Source organism: Lepidochelys kempii, chromosome 10, assembly GCF_965140265.1.
Source record: "Lepidochelys kempii isolate rLepKem1 chromosome 10, rLepKem1.hap2, whole genome shotgun sequence".
Taxonomy (NCBI): domain Eukaryota; kingdom Metazoa; phylum Chordata; order Testudines; family Cheloniidae; genus Lepidochelys; species Lepidochelys kempii.
Genome location: NC_133265.1, coordinates 65,972,540 through 65,994,354, shown reverse-complemented (window position 1 = coordinate 65,994,354; position 21,815 = coordinate 65,972,540). Strand labels below are relative to the sequence as shown.

Genomic DNA, 21,815 nt, shown 5'->3' with positions numbered 1-21,815 from the left:
GCTGGTAATAGCTTATCTAAAGTGATCACTCTCCTTATAATGTGTATGATAATCAAGTTGGGCCATTTCCAGCACAAATCCAGGTTTTCTCACCCTCCCCCCCCCCACAAACTCACTCTTCTGCTGGTAATAGCCCATCCAAAGTGACCACTCTCTTTACAATGTGTATGATAATCAAGGTGGGCCATTTCCAGCACAAATCCAGTTTTTCTCACCCCCTCCTTTCCCCCCCCCCCAATACCACACACACAAACTCACTCTCCTGCTGGTAATAGCTTATCCAAAGTGAATACAGACTAACACGGCTGTTACTCTGAAACCTGTTATTGTAAGGAGAGTGGTCAGTTTGGATGAACTATTACCAGCAGGAGAGTGAGTTTGTGGGGGGGGGAGGGTGAGAAAACCTGGATTTGTGCTGGAAATGGCCCAACTTGATTATCGTACACATTGTAAGGAGAAAAAAGAAAAGGAGTACTAGTGAGCTGTAGCTCACGAAAGCTCATGCTCAAATAAATTGGTTAGTCTCTAAGGTACCACAAGTCCTCCTTTTCTTTCTGCGAATACAGACTAACACGGCTGTTATTCTGAAACCTGTTATTGTAAGGAGAGTGATCAGTTTAGATAGGCTATTACCAGCAAGAGAGTGGGGTGGGAGGAGGTATTGTTTCATGGTCTCCGTGTATATAATGTCTTCTGCAGTTTCCACAGTATGCATCCGATGAAGTGAGCTGTAGCTCACGAAAGCTTATGCTCAGATAAATTGGTTAGTCTCTAAGGTGCCACAAGTACTCCTTTTCTTTCTCCTTACAATGTGTATGATAATCAAGGTGGGCCATTTCCAGCATAAATCCAAGTTTAACCAGAACATCTGCGGGGGGGTGAGTGGGGGTAGGAAAAAACAAGGGGAAACAGGCTACCTTGCATAATGACTTAGCCACTCCCAGTCTCTATTTAAGCCTAAATTAATAGTATCCAATTTGCAAATGAATTCCAATTCAACAGTTTCTCGCTGGAGTCTGGATTTGAAGTTTTTTTGTTTTAAGATAGCGACCTTCATGTCTGTGATTGCATGACCAGAGAGATTGAAGTGTTCTCCGACTGGTTTATGAATGTTCTAATTCTTGACATCTGATTTGTGTCCATTTATTCTTTTACGTAGAGACTGTCCAGTTTGACCAATGTACATGGCAGAGGGGCATTGCTGGCACATGATGGCATATATCACATTGGTGGATGTGCAGGTGAACAAGCCTCTGATAGTGTGGCTGATGTTATTAGGCCCTGTGATGGTGTCCCCTGAATAGATATGTGGGCACAGTTGGCAATGGGCTTTGTTGCAAGGATAGGTTCCTGGGTTAGTGGTTCTGTTGTGTGGTATGTGGTTGTTGGTGAGTATTTGCTTCAGGTTGGGGGCTGTCTGTAGGCAAGGACTGGCCTGTCTCCCAAGATTTGTGAGAGTGTTGGGTCATCCTTCAGGATAGGTTGTAGATCCTTAATAATGCGTTGGAGGGGTTTTAGTTGGGGGCTGAAGGTGACGGCTAGTGGCGTTCTATTATTTTCTTTGTTAGGCCTGTCCTGTAGTAGGTGACTTCTGGGAACTCTTCTGGCTCTATCAATCTGTTTCTTCACTTCCGCAGGTGGGTATTGTAGTTGTAAGAATGCTTGATAGAGATCTTGTAGGTGTTTGTCTCTGTCTAAGGGGTTGGAGCAAATGCGGTTGTATCACAGAGCTTGGCTGTAGACGATGGATCGTGTGGTGTAGTCAGAGTGAAAGCTGGAGGCATGTAGGTAGGAATAGCGGTCAGTAGGTTTCCGGTATAGGGTGGTGTTTATGTGACCATTGTTTATTAGCACTGTAGTGTCCAGGAAGTGGATCTCTTGTGTGGACTGGACCAGGCTGAGGTTGATGGTGGGATGGAAATTGTTGAAATCATGGTGGAATTCCTCAAGGGCTTCTTTTCCATGGGTCCAGATGATGAAGATGTCATCAATATAGCGCAAGTAGAGTAGGGGCGTTAGGCGTGAGAGATCTTGTAGGTTTAGCCGTGGAACCCCGACCTGGGATATTCTATCTACTACCTAAGATCCATAAACCTGAAAATCCTGGGCGCCCCATCATCTCAGGCATTGGCACCCTGACAGCAGGATTGTCTGGCTATGTAGATTCCCTCCTCAGGCCCTACGCTACCAGCACTCCCAGCTACCTTCGAGACACCACTGACTTCCTGAGGAAACTACAGTCCATCGGTGATCTTCCTGATAACACCATCCTGGCCACTATGGATGTAGAAGCCCTCTACACCAACATTCCACACAAAGATGGACTACAAGCCGTCAAGAACACTATCCCCGATAATGTCACGGCTAACCTGGTGGCTGAACTTTGTGACTTTGTCCTTACCCATAACTATTTTACATTTGGGGACAATGTATACCTTCAGATCAGCGGCACTGCTATGGGTACCCGCATGGCCCCACAGTATGCCAACATTTTTATGGCTGAATTAGAACAACGCTTCCTCAGCTCTCGTCCCCTAACGCCCCTACTCCACCCCCCCCACACACAAACTCACTCTCCTGCTGGTAATAGCCCATCCAAAGTGACCACTCTCTTTACAATGTGTATGATAATCAAGGTGGGCCATTTCCAGCACAAATCCAGTTTTTCTCAAACCCCCCCCCCCTTTTTTTTTCTCCCAAATACCACACACACAAACTCACTCTCCTGCTGGTAATAGCTTATCCAAAGTGAATATAGACTAACAGGGCTGTTACTCTGAAACCTGTTATTGTAAGGAGAGTGGTCAGTTTGGATGAGCTATTACCAGCAGGAGAGTGAGTCTGTGTGTGTGTGTTTTGGGGACGGGGGGTGGGGGTGAGAAAACCTGGATTTGTGCTGGAAATGGCCCACCTTGATTATCATACACATTGTAAAGAGAGTGGTCACTTTGGATGGGCTATTACTAGCAGGAGAGTGAGTTTGTGGCGGAGGGGGGGGGGGCGGGCGGAGGGTGAGCAAACCTGGATTTGTGCTGGAAATGGCCCAACTTGATTATCATACACATTGTAAGGAGAGTGATTACTTTAGATAAGCTATTACCAGCAGGAGAGTGGGGTGGGAGGAGGTATTGTTTCATGGTCTCTGTGTATATAATGTCTTCTGCAGTTTCCACAGTATGCATCGGATGAAGTGAGCTATAGCTCACGGAAGCTTATGCTCAAATAAATTGGTTAGTCTTTAAGGTGCCACAAGTACTCCTTTTCTTTTTGCAAATACAGACTAACACGGCTGTTACTCTGAAACCTGTCATTCTCCTAAAAGTCTTTACATTAAGAACCTTGTTATCAAATAATTTAACCCCACCATTAGTCTGAATTTCATGAAAGATATTATATAGAGAGAGCAGTGAATAATAAAAATTCAGCAAAAAAGAGCGAGCGTCACTGATTCTGGTACAGAATAGAAAGCACCCTTTTCAAAAAAGCTGAGAATATGCATTAAATATCTCATGGCTTCTTAAACTGATGCACTCTGCACTTATTTTTTAGGTTACCTATATAGATATTAATGTTGGCAACATTACAAATACAATTAACTGTATTTCTATAACTACAGTTTTTAGTACTCTGAATTTCCAATACTTGAGAGAGCATTTTCATTTGTAAAAGGATTCCAGCAGCATCTAGCACATTAGCACTATTGATTATCTGTTTGCATTTCAGAGGAAATTAGCACTGCTATCACCTATTTCACCGCTATTTAAATGCGGAATGTATGTTGTGTCCTAGGCTTAATTCTCTTTGCAGCGATGAAAAGTAAGTGGATAAACTCAGAATCCTAGAATGGTTAGAAAAAATGGGGATGAAATATAGACAGAACATGCAAGTTTGGAATGGGTTACTACACCTTTAAAACCAAAAGTACTTCAGTTTAACCATGATTTAAGTGGAGATGTCTCTTTTCAACTAACTGGTTTAATCATAGATAGAGAATTTGGTAGCTCTCCATTGCTGGTGAGATTATGTCAATAGCTACAGAACTGATTGATCCCTTTAGACAGTGCTTGGTTAATTTAATGAGAAATGAGGGATTGCAGACAGACCAAATTCACATTGCCAGCAAGAAAGGGATTTCATTATAATCTTTTGCCAGGAAAAGCACTGGTTTCAGGCAGCTACAGAGAAAATTGCTTTGAATTAAAACAAAACTAATAAGTAGTCTGCTGGTGTATGGTAATGGAATGTGATTCATATGCCAACATTTCACATGACTGACGAATCTAAGAAATTGTGTTGTTTTAAGGACATCAGCATGAATAATTTGTTTCATAAAGAACTCCTGAAATTGCATGGATAACTCCAGGATTTTTTAAAGATGGGTATCTTTCTGACATCATCTCAGATCATGATGGCTGCCTCTCAGTGCCTGGTTAGAGCTTTATAATGCTGGTTCTTATCCAGGCAGTGACAGACTGAACAGCTGAGTGTGTTGGTGTGAGTTTCTTCCTGCCAACCCGATTTTAAAATTCAGCCTACGGCCCAAGTGATTCTGGTAACATCAAAAGCTTGTACAGAGCACACTTTTTACAATCATGTTGAATAAGTAAAATGAGGACAATTCCTTGGTAGAAACAATACATTCTGCAGCCATCAAAGAAACATTGTACATGCTTCAGAGTAGCAGCTGTGTTAGTTTGTATCTGCAAAAAAACCAGGAGTACTCGTGGCACCTTAGAGATTAACAAATATATTAGAGCATAAGCTTTCGTGGGCTACAGCCAGTGATGAGCTGCCAAAAGCTGAAGAACCAGTTTGTTCACTTGCTCTGGATCTTCGGGGGCACTTCAGCAGCAGGTCCTTCAGTTGCTCCGGGTCTTCGGCTGCACTGAAGGACCCGCCACCAAAGTGCCACCGAAGACCCGGAACGAGTGAAGAACCTGCCACCGAAGTGCTGCCAAAGACCCGGAGCGCCGCCGGGTGAGTAAAAATTAAAAAGGGATTCTCAGGGGAGCCTCCCTAGCTGAGAGCTCAGGTGGGCCGGACAGGACAGTCCCGCTTGCCAGATGTGGCCAGCGGGCTGGAGTTTGCCCACCCCTTTAACAACCGGTTCTAAACCAGCTTCGAAATTTAACAACTGGTTCACATGAACTGGTGCGAACCAGCTCCAGCTCACCAGTGGCTACAGCCCACTTCATCGCATGCTGACAGATCTAAGACATGGGGAGAACTGAGGCGGTTGTCAAATGCCAGCAAAGAACAACACTGTTGGAGTATATTATGCATCTGAGGATAGAATTTTGCTGCAGCTCTGAAAGAATTCATCGCAACATGTGTGGAATACAAGGAAATAACAGCTATACTTCTACATCTCGGAGAACAAATGAATATCAACTCTGATCTTTGAGGAATTGATACAGAAAGATAGAGGCTCTGGTAATTAACTGACAATGAGATTTTATCAGCAGTCCTGAATGACATTTTTAATTATTACAAATAATAATGATACAAATCATGCATACAGTCCTGCAGATTTATATGCATTATAGGCTGGTCTGGCGGCACCATATCTTAAGATTTTCCCAACACTACCCATTATAAGACCCTGTTTTCAGTTACTTATGAAACTTTGCCAGACTTGACCTGTTTTCCATGCCAGGGATCTGCCTCAGGCTGAATATTTTGCAGTAAATAAAGCCTGGGGCCATACACTGAACAATGAGGAGAAAACAAAATATTGAATAGCTGATTATTAATTGAACACTATCCATCCTGTGCAGTGAATTAGGCAGGGTCCCGTGGAAAAAAATAGCATATGATCCTGTCATTAAAGATTGTATCAAAATGCATGTAAATAAGGGTGGCAACTTAAGGTTGCACAGGCAACCTTAATTCGCCAACTTCTGAGTGCTTCACTTTGCAACCTTAATAATGTTTGTTTAACATAGTTATTTTATGTGTAATATTAAGCTATGTTTACTGACAGTCCAAACTCCGTGTGCAGGTAATAACATTACAAATGAAAAGGAAGAGGACAAAATTATAACAAAATTCCAACGAATTGTGCTTCCAATAATATGTAACCTGGCTAGAGTTAAATTGTCCATCTCCCCCACAGTTTCCACCAGTTTTTAAGAAACAGTTTAACTTGGCTGTAAAAACTGTTTTGCTAGTATGGTGGTGCAAACCTGTGTGGATGGGGCTCAGAATGTTCAGCTGTTGTTGAGACCAAGCAATTATTTTTCAATAACAATTTTTAAATCCTGTTTCCTAATATGGGAAAAATTGTCATATAGATGGTGCCAAAGTAACATAGGTTGTTTACAATTTCTTTGTTATCAGGGAATCAGGAGGAACAAAAACAACAACAAAAAAGAATAAGCCTCTCTCACTGAGTTCTTCATGCTGTAGTTACAGTAACGTGCAGATATTCTAAGAAACTGCCTATGTGGATCTTATAAAATGCACATTCGACTCCGGTTTTTATAGGCTAGTTGAATTACATTACCTACACACTAATTGCTCCTCCTCTGTGGATGTCCCCCAGGCGGTTACACCAGTGAGGTTCCTCTGTGTAGGAGCATGCAGATACCCTATTTGGCATAATGCAGGGGGCAGAATGCAGAGAGGACTCCTCCATTGGATAGATCCTTCCATCCTCTTCCCTTCCTGGGGAAGACAGATGCATCAGAACCCACTGTAGCTGTCTCTGTGGAGTGGCTGCAGACACACTTCATAGCTTCAGTGTGCAAGGAGATTTTTCTCTCTACATCCATCCAGTGCCTGGCTACTTGGGCTGGCTATTGTATTGTTGATTTGCTCCAAGAACCTGCTTATACTGAAAAAAACATGTTGGGGCATGCACCTACAGCATGGTAGTCCTCCAATATGGTTAACCAGTTGATCTTACAATTTAGACAGGAAAGAACTGTGTCCCTAAATTATGCTACAGCCTTCGATAGCTTTTGAGTCCTTCCTCCCTAGTCCCCATTGAGGCCCTATGCACCAAGCCCTGCTGCTCACACTCAATATTTGGGATGTGATTTTGCATAAAACAGAAATCTCTAAAGGGTTCCCAAACCCTAAGGAATGGGCCTTTCAGTAACTTATATTTATTACAGCAAATTTATTTTAAAAGTTGGAAGAGCTACTTCAAGTCTTGCATGATATTTGTTGTCTAGGATTGGGACCTGATGCGCCACTTTCTTGCATCTTGTGTGTCTTGAACACTATTGTAAAGCGGCAGTATAATGTCACCAGATCAGAATGGCAGTGTTTTACACCTGCTTTGTGCAGGCATAAATCATTACAAAAGGTGCCAGGCACTGCAGAATCAGGCCCTTTGATTCCTATGTTTATTCGCGTTTTTATTTTCTTTTGATTTAGAATAAATGAAAAGCACCCATATACAGGCTCTGTAGGCCGTGCAAGTTATTTAAAATTACAATACCAAAATGCAATACAATCAAGGTTAACAATACTCTTAACTCTCGGAAAAGTAGAGATTCATTAGCCGTTAGGTAACAGCATATTAAAGCAAATACAAAAGATTCGTTTAGCGATTAGGTAACATTTTATAACAAGACTGTACAATAAATCATATATACTCACACCTCTCAAGAGTTTTGCTCCCAGTATGTATTCTCATTTTGTATTGTGTGGTGCAGTGATTATTATCTTCTTTTGTCTTCATCTCCGTCTAAAGCACAAAACTGTGCATCTTTAAAACAATACAGCACCAATTAATAGTTCATGCAAAATATTCAGATTGATATAGTGTACATTTAAAAAGTAACTGTGTCTAGTTTACAAACAGGTCAGTCTTATGGTTTCAGAGCTCCTAGCTTTGGCCACATTGGATCAGGCCTTTATCTGCGACTGCATTAGGCACAGCTTCCAGTTAGCTTGGGAATCTCCTGAACCCACCTAGAAATAATGACCTAAACAGAGGAAATATATTTCCAGGAACAAAGCTGATACGAGAGTGTGTATTATCTGATTAACACAAATTGTCCTGTTTGTCGACTGTATCTTCTGAATTTGACTTGATTCACAACATATTTTAAGGCATGAGAATCTACTGAAAATCAATTATTGCCTTGTAAAAAACGACAAATGAAATTTTAAATAGGCTATAGTAGATCTAAAAGTCACTCTTGTAATGTTGTTCCCTTTTTGTTTGCAGAGGTGTTGTCAGCCCTTGTTAGTGTATTGCTGGTATATATCCTAATGGTGGTGTTCTTGTATGAAGCTGTTCAAAGAACTATCCATATGGACTATGAAATTAATGGAGATATAATGCTCATTACAGCAGCTGTTGGCGTTGCAGTAAACTTGATGTAAGCTTTGTTTCTCTACATTGATATTCCTTGTATACATTTACAAAATACGATATGTAGATGAATTCATTCACAGCTTGTAATATTTATCTTTATTGAATCAGTCTCAATCACTTGGGAATTTTATTTGTACGCTAGTGGGTTTTTTTGGGGTCTCTTCATGCTCACAAAATGAGACATGCAGTAGTAATGAATGTAATATTTTTCTCCATCCTTTGGTCGAAATATTTTAAAATCGTGTCAGTCTTATTCCTTTTCCTTTCATTTTCAGAATGGGATTTTTACTGAATCAGTCAGGTCACCTTCATTCCCATTCACACTCCCAAGTACCTGCATCAAACACTCCTAACACAGCCCATGGGCATAGCCAGGGACACAGCAGCCTTGCAGTGAGAGCAGCATTTGTCCATGCCCTGGGGGACTTGGTACAGAGTATTGGTGTGCTTGTAGCTGCATACATCATACGTTTCAAGGTAGGACGTTGCTAGTCTTTTGTGACTGTGGATTTTCTTATGTTAACCCCTATACTAGATTAAAGGACCTTTTTTATAAGATATAGAGATATTCAGTGTTTGTTGTTTTCTAGTAATATAAATTCATCCAAAATGAGTACCATGCACATATTTTCTAAATAGTCTTCAACAGAATATAAAATCAAGTGAGAGCTAAAAGTGGTTGAATCTTACTGGACCAAGACTTTTTTGAATCTTTACTAGAAGCCTATTTCCTTACAAACTCTTAATCTGAACCTTGCAGCCAGAATACAAGATTGCTGACCCTATATGTACTTACATATTCTCAATACTTGTGGTTTTTACAACAGTCCGAATCATACGGGACACAGGAGTTATTATACTGGAAGGTAAGATCTGTATAAATTCTGTGATACTTTTCTTTAATTTTACATGTCAGCTAGCAGTGAAAGTTACATTTTGTGGTAATGGCTAATTCTTTGTTATTTCTCTGTTGTACAAAATGTTCACTAAGTATATTTAAATCATATTGAATAAGTGATCACAGACATCATGGTCCAGATTCTTGGATGGGTTACAACCATTTACATGGCACCACAAGCAGAACCTAGTCACAGAGCCAACTTATCCAGCCATCAGAGGATTGCCCAAGTGTATGGGGATCACTAGTGGCACAGAGGTGTCATAATGGCCCCTATGCCTTCCCTGCTGCTATATAGGGGGCATGTCTGTGGCTTCCCTTTTCCCCACTGTTGTTTCAGCCTTTGGGGTCACTGGGAGCTGGTATAACTTAGAGCAGTCTTCAGGCTACTTTAACTTATGCCAAATAACAAATGCCTGGCACACAGCTTACCCAGAATTTGGAAGGCAAAGGTGAAGTTTACAGCACCCATGCATGTTCCCTCCTCCAGCCCCAATCCTGTACTATATGCTTCTCTGCTGTAGCCAAGCACCTGGCTCCGCATTTTACTTTAACTTGAAAAGTAAATGCTTACAAAACACAAAGAGACAAACCTGGGTCAAAAAGCTGTACACGCAGGCTGTGTCTACACTAATCTTTCCCCCCCTCAAATTTCCCACCATTGTTATTGCACCATTGGTGCACTTCTACTGGTGGTAGCAACAGTGGAAGCACAGGTGTAGCTTGGTCATTGCTTTTTAGTTATTATGTCGTCTTAGCCTGTGCGGAGCAGATCTAGACAACATGGTGGTTAAAATGCCAGCAGCCTCCAGTGCATTGTTTTAACTAGCAGTCCGACTGTGGAAATGCAACTATGGTATCAGTGAAGGAAATATTAGGGAGAAAGGGCTAATGCAAACATGGCCATAAAGTTGCTGGGTATCTGACACTCTGCTTTGTTGAATTATGGTTTCAAGTCAAAAACTCTGAACAGGGCCTCACCAATCTTGATCGTCAAATGTGTTTTCTTCCTTAATAAATAAATAAAATAAAAGGTTCATTGAGAGGGCAAAAACGGTGAACTGTGCCTATTATTAAGATGTCTCAATTAGTTCCAGGGTAGTGGCATTGAGATTTAGCCAAAGAAAATAGACAAGGAGTGGCTGCATTGCTAAATATATATATATAATTAAAATCAGCTACTGTACCAGAAGACTGGAGGATAGCTATATTAGATGTATATTTTAAAAAGGTGCTAGGGATGGCTATGGGGATTATTTTAATAGTAAGAAGATTATTGGTTGGGAAAATATAAATATAAAAATAGCATTAGAAAAATATAGAGTTATAACCAACTACAGTAGATGAACATGATAGGGACAAAACTACATCTTGTATAAAAGAATATCATGTTTCTCTAGTATATCAGATTTTTTTTGAGAGTGTCAACAAAATAGTAGATTACTTTTATATGTTGATGGGTTCTCAATTAATTATAATCCTTGAATTGAAAGACAGAGGAGTCAATGGAAATAGATCAGTGAAAACATTGCTCAATATTTGTCATCCTATTTCAAAAAGAGAGCAGAAATAGAAAAGGTTCAGAGAAGAGGAACAAAAATGAGTGAGATCCATGGAAAAATTGGTCACACTTTATATTAAGCTTCCGTTTATAGTTTATGAAGTATTAATACTCGATTAATAGATGTTTTACTAAATGGTTAAATTGGTTGTTATAAAGTGCAACAGATCAAAAGGTTTTTTGTAAATCATGTCTTATAATCATCTATAACACCTTCTAATGATGTGCTTAAAGCCATCTATAACATATACTCCTCATGTCTGTAACATGTAGAGCTGGTTAAATTTCCTAGTGGAAAATGTCATTTTTGTCAAAATTGAAAGCTTTCCCGAGAAATAGTTCATTCTGGCAATTTTTTAAATTTTCTAGTTGTGAGAATCATATTGAAGAATTTGTTTCAAGTTGACGGTTTGAAGTGAAGCAATGCTTTTTCTTTCAAAATGTGAATTTGAAACTTTTTTTCATTTAAAGGGTTATTGGAAAAGAAAAAATTGTCATTTCAAGAGGAAAAAATGTTTCAGTGTGTTGAATCATTTTGATCAAAAATGCCAAAATTTTCATGTTGACATTTCCTGTTTGAAAATTTTTGAAATCGTTCATTCCATGTATTTTTTTTGTATTTATTTTATACATTCCATGTATTTATTTTGATTTTCCATTCTGATTCAGAACAGAAACAAAATTTTGAAATGTCGGGACTTTCCATGAGACAAAACTTCCAGTTTCTGATTAGTAACATGTTCATAGACTGTTAGAAATCATTTATTAACCTTTACAAATGATTTATGAACGGAATCTTAATATAAAGTGTGATCAAAAAGCTTCCATAATAGGTTAAAAAGGTGAAGCGTATTTAGAAAGGCTATTAATATGTGGCATGTTGGATGTATATATATTATTTAGTGACTGGTGTAGGAAGGTGCTTCTATTTTTTTCCCTCATGACATGATGAAATTAAAAGGCAGCAAATTTCAAAAACTGATAAAAGGAAATACTTTTTATACAACTTATAATTAACCTGTGAAACTCACTGTCTCAATAAGATCTTGTGGCAAAGAACACATTAGGATTTTTAAAAAAGGATTAGAAAGTTACATGAATAATATCTGCAGTTACATTAGCTAGAATAAATATTTATAAGTGATATCAATCCTCATGCTTCCAGATGTAAACATCCACTGATTTCTTGGGTTAAGAAGAAACTCTCCCCAGAGTGATGTTATTACATAATTGTGCACCATGAGGGGGTTTTACACCTTCCTTTGAAGTATCTGGTACACAGCACTGTCACATGAAGGATTCAGAAACGGTTGGGACAGTTACATGGAGAAGAAGAATATCCAGAGTAATGAGAGTTAACACAAAAAATGAGTTTTGGAAGGGATGTGCTTCAAGATCTAAGCCAGTCTCTAGCTAGTAGGAGGTAGAATGAGACTGTCGGGGTGACCGACTATTCCATAGATGTCTACCGCGGGGTTTCTTACATTTTCCTGTGAAGCATCTGGTGCAGGCAACTCTTGGAGACAAGATTCTGGACTGGATGGCCTGAGGTCTGAGCCAATAGTGCAGTTCCTATGTTACTGGATTGGAAGGATTACTGTCCTGATTCAATGTGGCAATTCCTATGTTCTTCGCCGATAACTTAGATACCACTAGTCACTTTAAATGTTCCAAGAACTATTTGTTTGTCTTCTTGTGACCTTTCATAATGTTTTACTTTGAAAATTAGTGTGTGTATTAATTAGAAACAATTAATTTTCCCTCATTCTAATACTGTAGGGGTTCCAAAGCATTTGAATGTAGACCGCATTAAAGAAGACTTAATGAAAATTGAAGATGTTTTTTCTATAGAAGATTTGAATGTTTGGTCTCTCACTGCAGGAAAAACTACTGCCATAGTCCACTTGCAATTAGGTAAGTAACTGCATAGTACACCTACAATGGTACAGCTATAGATAAGCCTTAGCTGCAGAAAGAACTTTGACTCTGTCTTTATGCTTCTGATTAAATTGAGCTGTGAAGTATCCATTTTGGGAACAAGGCTTTTAACTACACTTTGCATAGAAAATGGCTTGCTTATAAAATATATAAAACTTCTCCTATCCTGGGTATATTATAGAGAGCTGTGCAAGAAAACGCACTGCTGGAAAGATCAGGAGCAAATACTGTTTGATCAGATTCATTAAAAAAGGAAAAAAATGATGATTTTGCACAGATTTTTTCACCAAAAAACACAGTTTTCCCACCATAGGCGGTAAAACAACATAAGACCCTTTGTATAAAAAAATCAACACAGACCTCTCTAGGGGCTGCATGCTACCCACCCAAGTCTGATATTTTTGTATTGTCCACAGAAAGCATAGACAAAAAATCTGGATCTTTTTTGTCTGTCAGATTCTTAATTTTATCAGCGTTAAGGATCTGAGTGCAGGATCAGGGCCTAAAGGCACACGATAATGGGGCAGTCATGCCAGCTGTAATGCATAGTGAAACAGGTGGATTGTCAGATTTTTGAAGGATGACACGTATTGATGATTTTCTTCATTTTCCAGTTCCAGGTAGTTCACGTAAATGGGAGGAAGTTCAGTCCAAGGCCAGACACTTGCTGCTGAACACATTTGGAATGTATAAATGCTCTGTCCAGCTTCAGAGTTACAAGCACCAAGTAAACAAGACCTGTGCAAGTTGTCAGAGTTCCAGTGCCTAATTTCATACATTTTGGGAACTGCTGCCTTTTTCTTTATCTTGTAGTCAAAGACTAAAAAGCAATAAATGCAAAACTAAAACGATTGAATGGAATCCCATATGTGTGGAGTTGTACCAGTATTTGATGCCAGAGGGAGAACTGGTCCTGCAAAAAGTGCAGGAGATACCCCACAGAAAAATGTATTTGCTCTCTCTCGCTCTGACCAATTTATTGTCAGCTCGATATGATTTTCAGACAAAGATGTTTCCACAATATTGTTTACAGGTTGTGATATGGCTCTGCAGATACCTCATCAATTACACTTCAATTTTGTCAATTGTGTACCACTAATGTACCTGCGTTCCAAACGGAGCATAAAGAATTCAGTATTTGAGTTAAAAAATTTTTAAAAGTTGATTATGTCAGGGGTCCATAACACTTAAAGAGCCCTAAAGTGGTTATACAGTATTTTTGTAATACAGTTTTTAATATATTAACTTGGAAGATGGTGCATACAGTGCTAGCTAAACCATTTGATAAAAACTGTCTTCAGAAAATTGCCAAATATAGAATTTACTGCACCCATACCAGAAATTTAGATTTAATGCAGGCATTCAAAGGTCCAAAGCAAGAGGTCCTTACCCAGGCAAAATTTCCGTTGCCTAATTAGAGACTTCAGAACTGGACCCAAAATGTTTTAAGTGATCAGTTATCTTTCATGTATTTTAGTATGGCATGTATACCTTAGAAGCACTTATTTATTTAACAAAGTTTTGATTCTTAAGACGATTTTATTATTAGTGAAATTGAATGTGTAAAACCTTTTAACTTGATTCAAAGGTCAATTAATTAGCATTAATTCTAATTAGAATTAATAAATGTGCTGTAGGAAACATTTTTCATGATTATTTTGCATTGTGAAAAGAAAATTATAGAAACCGTGTTAACTATGAAGATACTGTCAGATAATCAGACATGCAACACACAGATATTCTAACAGGAATGTAGGGAGGAGAGATTTCAGATATGTTCCCCAAATTTAGAATTTTAATAATCTGTTAATTTCATTTTTGCATTTCCTTTAGAGAAGTACATTCTGTGCATGATATATGATGTCCAGAATCCCATGGAACTGAGTCTCACAGGCTCTCTATAAATCCTCTGCACTTTGATTTTATAGGGGGCAAATCTAATCAGTCTCTCTGATCTGCCTGTGGTTACAGCCGCCATGTATCCTCCTCACTAAAGGCCGGAAGAATATAGACTGCAAAAGCTGAAAAGAAAACCAGAATTTGGCCTCAGATCTCTGTTGCACTTTGATCTCTATCCAGAACTTCCGCTGACATCAATAATAGTTCTGTGCATGTATCAGAAAAGATAACTTTTGCCCTACATTGACAGCTTTGCTGTTCAGCTGTAAATACCAAGGCAACATACTGTTTTGAGACCTGCTACTGTTTCATACTTAATTTCATCAAACTCATTTGTAGCTGCAATTAGAACTAAAACATGGCTTGTTTGCTTTCTCTTGAGGTAGGGAATCAGATGATAAAATTTCCGAGATACTAATTAACAGCACAGTTTTAGTTTGGAAAAATGCATATAACACTGGATTATGTTTGTATTTCTTCCAACAGAGAGAGGGAACATGACAATACAGTATGCCAGCATCTTCAGCTCAGAGGTTGAGTACCAGTGTCTTCGGGACGCTAATGCTTCAGTACATACAGTATATCACCAATAAAGCCATATCACAGTTATGAAAAATTGTGTATCCTTTCTATATGAACTTTCTGAAAACCAGGTATTTTGCACATACTGGCTATTCAAGTAGGATTTTATGAAGTTGCGGTTTACAGTCAATGTAGTTAGAAGTTGGAGTATGATAAACTTGTATTGTATTTGGAGTTTTTTATTGTAATGATATACTATACATTTGTTTAACTGAAAAAAGCAAAAATATGTTGCTTTACTGTGGGATTTATTAAATCAGTTATTAAACTACACATTATAAAATATTTATTCATACTGCTGGCTCTAGCCTATTTCTTTTGATTCCCCTTGCAATTATGTTTTGTAGTATTCCTTACATGAAGTCATGTACTCAGTTTTGAGGTACTATATTTAGATCACTGGCTTACTTCCTTATACAGTGGCATCCCCATAGTCTTTTGTCTTCCACCATGTAGTGCTTATGCTTTTAAAAACACACACATACATTAAAGGTTGTTCTGTTAGCCACACTTTCTTTTAAGTACCTAGCAAGACCATTCTTGGAACACTGTGTTTAGTTCTGGGCCTCTTGTTAGCAGAGCAATATAGAGAAAATGGAAGAAGTACAGAAAAGAGCAACAAAAGGCTAGAATGTCGATTCCATTGTCCCATTTCAGGGAAACTCTCAAATATAAATTCCTGTAGCTCTTTCTAACTAAACTCAACTATAATAAGTGAGTGGGGATCACTAGATGAAAATTTAGATTTGATTGTCCTACCTCCAGACCTCTACTTTGTCCTTACAAAATACTCAGGGTAAAGGGCTTTCTTTTTTATCCCTTTGTATTTCACTCGAGAGAGCAGTGTATTGAGGGCAGCCCATTATTAGCCTTCAATAATGTAGTAACCCCAAGGTAATAGGAATACAATGATAGATTTGTTGCTATTTTTAATGCTCAGAACCATGGAATAAATTAAGCATAATAAAGGTATAAAAAACATCACAGTAGGAATGTGTATTATAGAAGGTAACTGGGATGTTCCCTGGAGATACCCAGGACTGTAAGGTACCTTGCTACCACGTGTCCTTAGCATGAGGAAGATCTGTCTATTTCTGCCAGAGGTCAGTTCCCTGACAACCTTGGCTGCAGGCAGCTCAAGTACTCCTCTCTCAGCCCATGCAGGCTCTGCTCTCTCATTCCAGATTAACGATAGATACAGTCCAGCCCCTGAGCATCCCTTACAGGTGCCCAGTGCCTGTTCCACTGGACACACAGAATTCACAGATCTGCTACTCCCAAGGGAAGAGCACACACCAGCTTATCCATTTCACCTCAGGACACAGTTCTGCTTCACACATAGCACTTGGATTTATTTAGAGAGAAAACAAGTATAAGTTTATCTAACAAAGAGCGGAGAGCCAAATGATAGCAAAACAGATCTCTTGGAAACAAAGCGTTCATAAAAGATCAAATCAAAACACATTATAGAGATTAAACATAATGAACAAGAGGCCCTCTTGTCTAATAAGGTACTTCTTACCCCAACATCTTTGACAGTGTTTTTTAATTAGGATGGGTAAGGCCCTCCTTTCAAGCCCACTGACAGCTTGTCTGTTTTCTCCCCAGAAGAAGGAGGCCGGGGCATCTTTCTGCACCCTAGATATATTAGATCAGTCTTTTGTTCTTTACCTGTATACAGGGTTTCCTCCCCCAATTGTTCAATTTTCTGTTAATTTTGTTTCTTGGAATCCCTATAATCTCTTCATTAGCATTTGACACGTTAAGCAAATTGACTTCCATTGAAAGACACAGTGCTCAGCTAGGGAGATAATGTCTCCCACAACCTCTCTTAAAGCATGCTACCCTTGGGTGACCGACCTTTAAATTTAAGGCCTTAAGAACATAATTTCCAGTATATATCCACCTATGTCCCTGCACATAAGTTTCAGAAAGCTTATGATGACCAGTGTGACACAGGCTTTCAGTAGACACCTTACACGACACTCTAGTGAACTAGGATGCAAATACCAGACTCAGGGTATCCCTGCAATACTTATGCACCCCTCTGCTGGCATCAAGAAGTTATTGGGTCACAATAACATTTTATATATAGGAAAATCCATAGAAAATGATGTTAAAAAAAAGTGGTTAACTTGCAAACCAAAACTATCACGAGCATAAACAGACACACAAAGCCTGACTATCATTTATACAACTCTGGCACCGTGAAGGGAGCCATATGTTGGATCTGAATTATATTTATACCCACTGTAAGGTCTCATTACACTGCCAGGGTAATGTACAGGAGCCTTATTGTAAATAAGAATCAGCCCTGGAATCTCTCAATCCAAGAGACCAGTATACCTACAAAGAACGACTGGATATCCCATTGGTTACTTCTGGTGCTGTCACAGGAAGATTTGTACAGCCTTAGACTCTACAACTTTGCACACAAAATCCTTCCACCAACCACAGTGAGTGGAAACACATCTGTTCAGCATGAGGCCAGTTGCCTGCCAAACCCCATGTCAGTTAGACAAGTTTAGAGCCTCCAGAATCTGCATCCCTACTTTCTGGGGTGATGCTGGGAGGTTACTAGCCTAGTACATAGCTAAAATTCTATTATGGTATTACATATACTTATATCCTTGTACAGTGGACATGCCAGAAGATTTGTTACTGCATGAATCTTGCTGCTTTCCTTCCAGGGAGCACTATACAAAACCATGGGGAGGTTATTCCATCTGTTGGGTTGAAGTAACCCTTGTCTGACACCACCAAACAACCTGTATGCTTGTCCAACACCCTTCCAGCTAATGAATAAAGCGGGACATTACATTAGCAAGATCTTGTCATATTTTTGTGAGGTTAGGTAAGAGTGGCCACTCCTATCTCTGAAAGTCTGTTTCACCTATCTTTAAGTGCCAGCTTTAGGGCAAAATTCTCTCAGATTTGCAGTGTGAGTGCCTTATTCACACAATATTTATTTCTGTTACATATCCTGCACTTACTCCTTATGCAGAAGTTCCACATGTGAAGCTAGTGCAAAATGCAAAAAATGCTCTCCCGTGCAGACTGGAGAGCACAACTTCCTTAAAGCACAACTTCCGCTTTAACAAATACATTTTACTTCAAATGCAGAAGGCATAGATGTAAACCTTCATGCTACAGGGCATAAACCAAACTCTAACTGCCTAGCACTGGGAAAAAAAAACTTCACCTATGGGCTGTTTATTCCAAACTGTCCATTCCTTCCTCTGAGTATAAATACTGCTCTAGTTGGGGCCCACTGTGTGATCCAGGAACTCCCACGTTCCTGTGGAGAAGAATAAGAACACTGATGGCTCTCTCCTATGAAACTCATGATTTATTCCAGGGTCTTTCCTATGCTAAGAAAGAAATGGAGAGAACCTATTATTTTCACCAAAGTGATGGTGTTTTCACTGCCAAGTCTAAAGAAAGCATGCAGTGTTGTAGCCATGTTGGTTCCAGGATATTAGAGAAACAAAGTGGGTAAGGTAATATATTTTTTGGACCAGAGCTCTGTGTAAGCTTGAAAGCTTGTCTTTCTTACCAATACAGTTGTCCCAATGAAAGATATTACCTCACAGCCTTGTCTCTCTGTCTAAAGAAAAGTGTTTAACAAAGTTATAAGCCCCATCCACACCCTCATGTTACTGGGTTAGCAAAATCAGTATTAAAAACTACAGGCCCGAATCTCCTCTCACATTGTTTTACTTCAGTATAATTCCACTCATGCAAATTCACTCCTGATTTACAGTAGCATGACTGAGAAATGAACCAGGCTGGCATCCTAACATGAAGCACAATCTAATGTAGACTGGGCCTTTTGCTCAGACATCAGGATGTCTTGTCTTGTTTGTAACAACTCTTTTATTGAAAGAGCTTCTTGTCAGTTAAATTATCTTTTAAACAGTTCTGCAAGAGGTACTGGATGGCTCAGCGGGTTGGTCATAGAACCTTTCATGCTTGGATCACCAGTTCAAAGCCAGTCGGTAGTAACCAAAGGTTGCTATCATATGATAGCAGTGAAACGGAGTCTGCATCATTAACCTCTCATGTGCTTCTAATTGGCGCTCGTGCCAAATGTCTCAGCATCAAGGACAAGAACTGACTGGGCACAGAGACAGAAATAACCTCTCATCCTAGAAGTGGTCCCCTCAGAACACAGTGAGGCATATTAGCAGAAGCTTGTGTGCAGGCTGCATTGCTGCTGTCTATTCTGTACCTCTCCTGGAAATAAAAGGCTTCACCAGGCAGGGCTGTGTACTGGTAACTTTCATGAGTATGATGTTCTATAAGAATTCTTTGAGGGGGACAACAAATGTGGACAAGGGTGATCCAGTGGATATAGTGTACTTAGACTTTCAGAAAGCCTTTGACAAAGGCTCTCCAAAGGCTCATATGCAAAGTAAGTAGTTAAGGGATAAGAGAGAAGGTCCTCTCATGGATCAGTAACTGGTTAAAAGCTAGGAAACAAAGGGTAGGAATAAATAGTCCATTTTCACAATCGAAAGAGGTAAATAGCAGGATCCCACAAGGATCTGTACTGGGACTAGTTCTTTTCAACGTATTCATAAATAATCTGGAAAAAGGGGTAAACAGTGAGATGGCAAAATTTGCATATGATACAAAATGACTCAAGATAGTTAAGTCCAAAGCAGACTGCAAAGAGTTACAAAGGGATCTCACAAAACAGAGTGACCGGGCAACAAAATGGTAGATGACATTCAGTGTTGATAAATGCAAAGTAATGCACATTGGAAAACATAATCCTAACTATAAATACAAAATGCTGGGGTCTAAATTAGCTGTTACCACTCAAGAAAGATCTTGGAGTCATTGTGGATAGTCCTCTGAAAACATCCTCACAATGTGCAGCGGCAGTCAAAAAAGCAAACAGAATATTAGGAGCCATTAGGAAAGGGATAGAATACAAGACAGAAAATATCATAATGCCTCTAAATCCATGGTACACCCACATCTTGAATACTGCATGCAGATCTGGTTGCCCCATGTCAAAAAAGATATACTGGAATTGGAAAGGGTACAGAGAAGGGCAACAAAAATGATTAGGGGTATGGAACAGCTTCCCTATGAGGAGACGGACTGGGACTTTTCAGCTTGGAAAAGAGATGACTAAGGGGGTATATGATAGAGGTCTATAAAATCTTGACTAGCATGGAGAAAGAAATATATTCTTTCACATAACATGAGAACGAGGGGTTGCCCAATGAAATTAATAATCAGCAAGTTTACAACAAACAAAAAGGAAGTATTTCTTCACACAACGCACAGCCAACCTGTGGAACTCTTTGCCAGGGGATGTTGTGAAGGCCAAAACTATAAAAAAAGAACTAGATAAGTTCATGGAGGATAGCTCCACCAATGGCTATTAGTCAGGATGGGCAGGGATGCAACACCATGTTCCAAGTGTCCCTAGTCTGTTTGCTAGAAGCTGGGTGTGGATGACAGGGGATGGATCACTTGATGATTGCCTGATTTGTTCATTCCCTCTGAAGCATTAGGCACTGGCCAATGTTGGAAGACAGGGAGCTGAGCTAGATGGACCATTGGTCTGACCCAGTATGGCTGTCCTGATATGCTTATGTTCTGATGTTCTTGTGCAGCAATGCCCTTCTGCCATGTGCACTAGCCAAACTGGACAGTCTCTACGTAAAAAGATAAATGGACACAAATCAGACATCAGGAATGGTAACATACAAAAGCCAGGTTTCAGAGTAACAGCCGTGTTAGTCTGTATTCGCAAAAAGAAAAGGAGTACTTGTGGCACCTTAGAGACTAACCAATTTATTTGAGCATGAGCTTTCGTGAGCTACAGCTCACTTCATCGGATGCATACCGTGGAAACTGCAGCAGATATTATATACACACAGAGATCATGAAACAATACCTCCTCCCACCCCACTGTCCTGCTGGCCAGTAGGAGAACACTTCAACCTTCCTGGACACTTCATAACAGACTTAAAAGTAGCCATACTTCAACAAAAAAACTTCAGAAACAGACTTCAAAGAGAAACTGCTGAGCTGCAATTCATTTGCAAACTTAACACCATCAATTTGGGCTTGAATAGGGACTGGGAGTAGCTGACTCACTACAAAAGCAATTTTCCCTCTCTTGGTATTGACACCTCCTCATCAATTACTGGGCGTGGACTACATCCCTCCTGACTAAATTGGCCTTCAACATTGGTTCTCCACTTGTAAGGTAACTCCTTTCTCTTCATGTGCCAATATATATTTATGCCTCTATCTGTATTTTCACGCCATGCATCTGAAGAAGTGGGTTTTTTACCCATGAAAGCTTATGCCCAAATAAATCTGTTAGTCTTTAAGGAGCCACTGGACTCCTTGTTGTTTTTGTGGATACAGACTAACACGGCTATCCCGCTGATACTTGATGTTCTTATGACATTCATACCCAAATACTTAAAGAACTTATTACATAAATGAAGATGGATTGATGACCTGTGAGACATGCCATATACCTTGTTTTAAAAGAGGTTAATTTAGTTTACAATAAATTCTGGGATGTTGTTTCCTGCTGGATCAGTTAATCATTGTTTATTTTCACAACAGAT

At 39.5% G+C, this 21,815-nt stretch overlaps 1 protein-coding gene across 10 annotated transcripts in view; it reads left to right on the top strand.

The window, feature by feature from the left end:
* SLC30A4 (solute carrier family 30 member 4) overlaps positions 1-17,743 on the top strand; it is a 32,384-nt gene extending 14,641 nt beyond the window's left edge. For 2 of the 10 annotated variants that reach the window (XM_073303984.1, XM_073303985.1), the window contains exons 4-8: positions 8,183-8,336; positions 8,608-8,809; positions 9,093-9,198; positions 12,571-12,705; positions 13,344-15,201. In XM_073303984.1, coding sequence (XP_073160085.1) covers positions 8,183-8,336; positions 8,608-8,809; positions 9,093-9,198; positions 12,571-12,705; positions 13,344-13,498 — 752 coding nt within the window. In that variant the 3' untranslated portion in view covers positions 13,499-15,201. Of the gene's footprint in view, positions 1-1,159; positions 1,228-8,182; positions 8,337-8,607; positions 8,810-9,092; positions 9,199-12,570; positions 12,706-13,343 lie in introns of those variants that run through there. The other 8 variants (XR_012154015.1, XM_073303986.1, XM_073303987.1 and 5 more) reach the window with 8 other exon arrangements.
* The last annotated feature ends 4,072 nt before the right edge of the window (positions 17,744-21,815 follow it).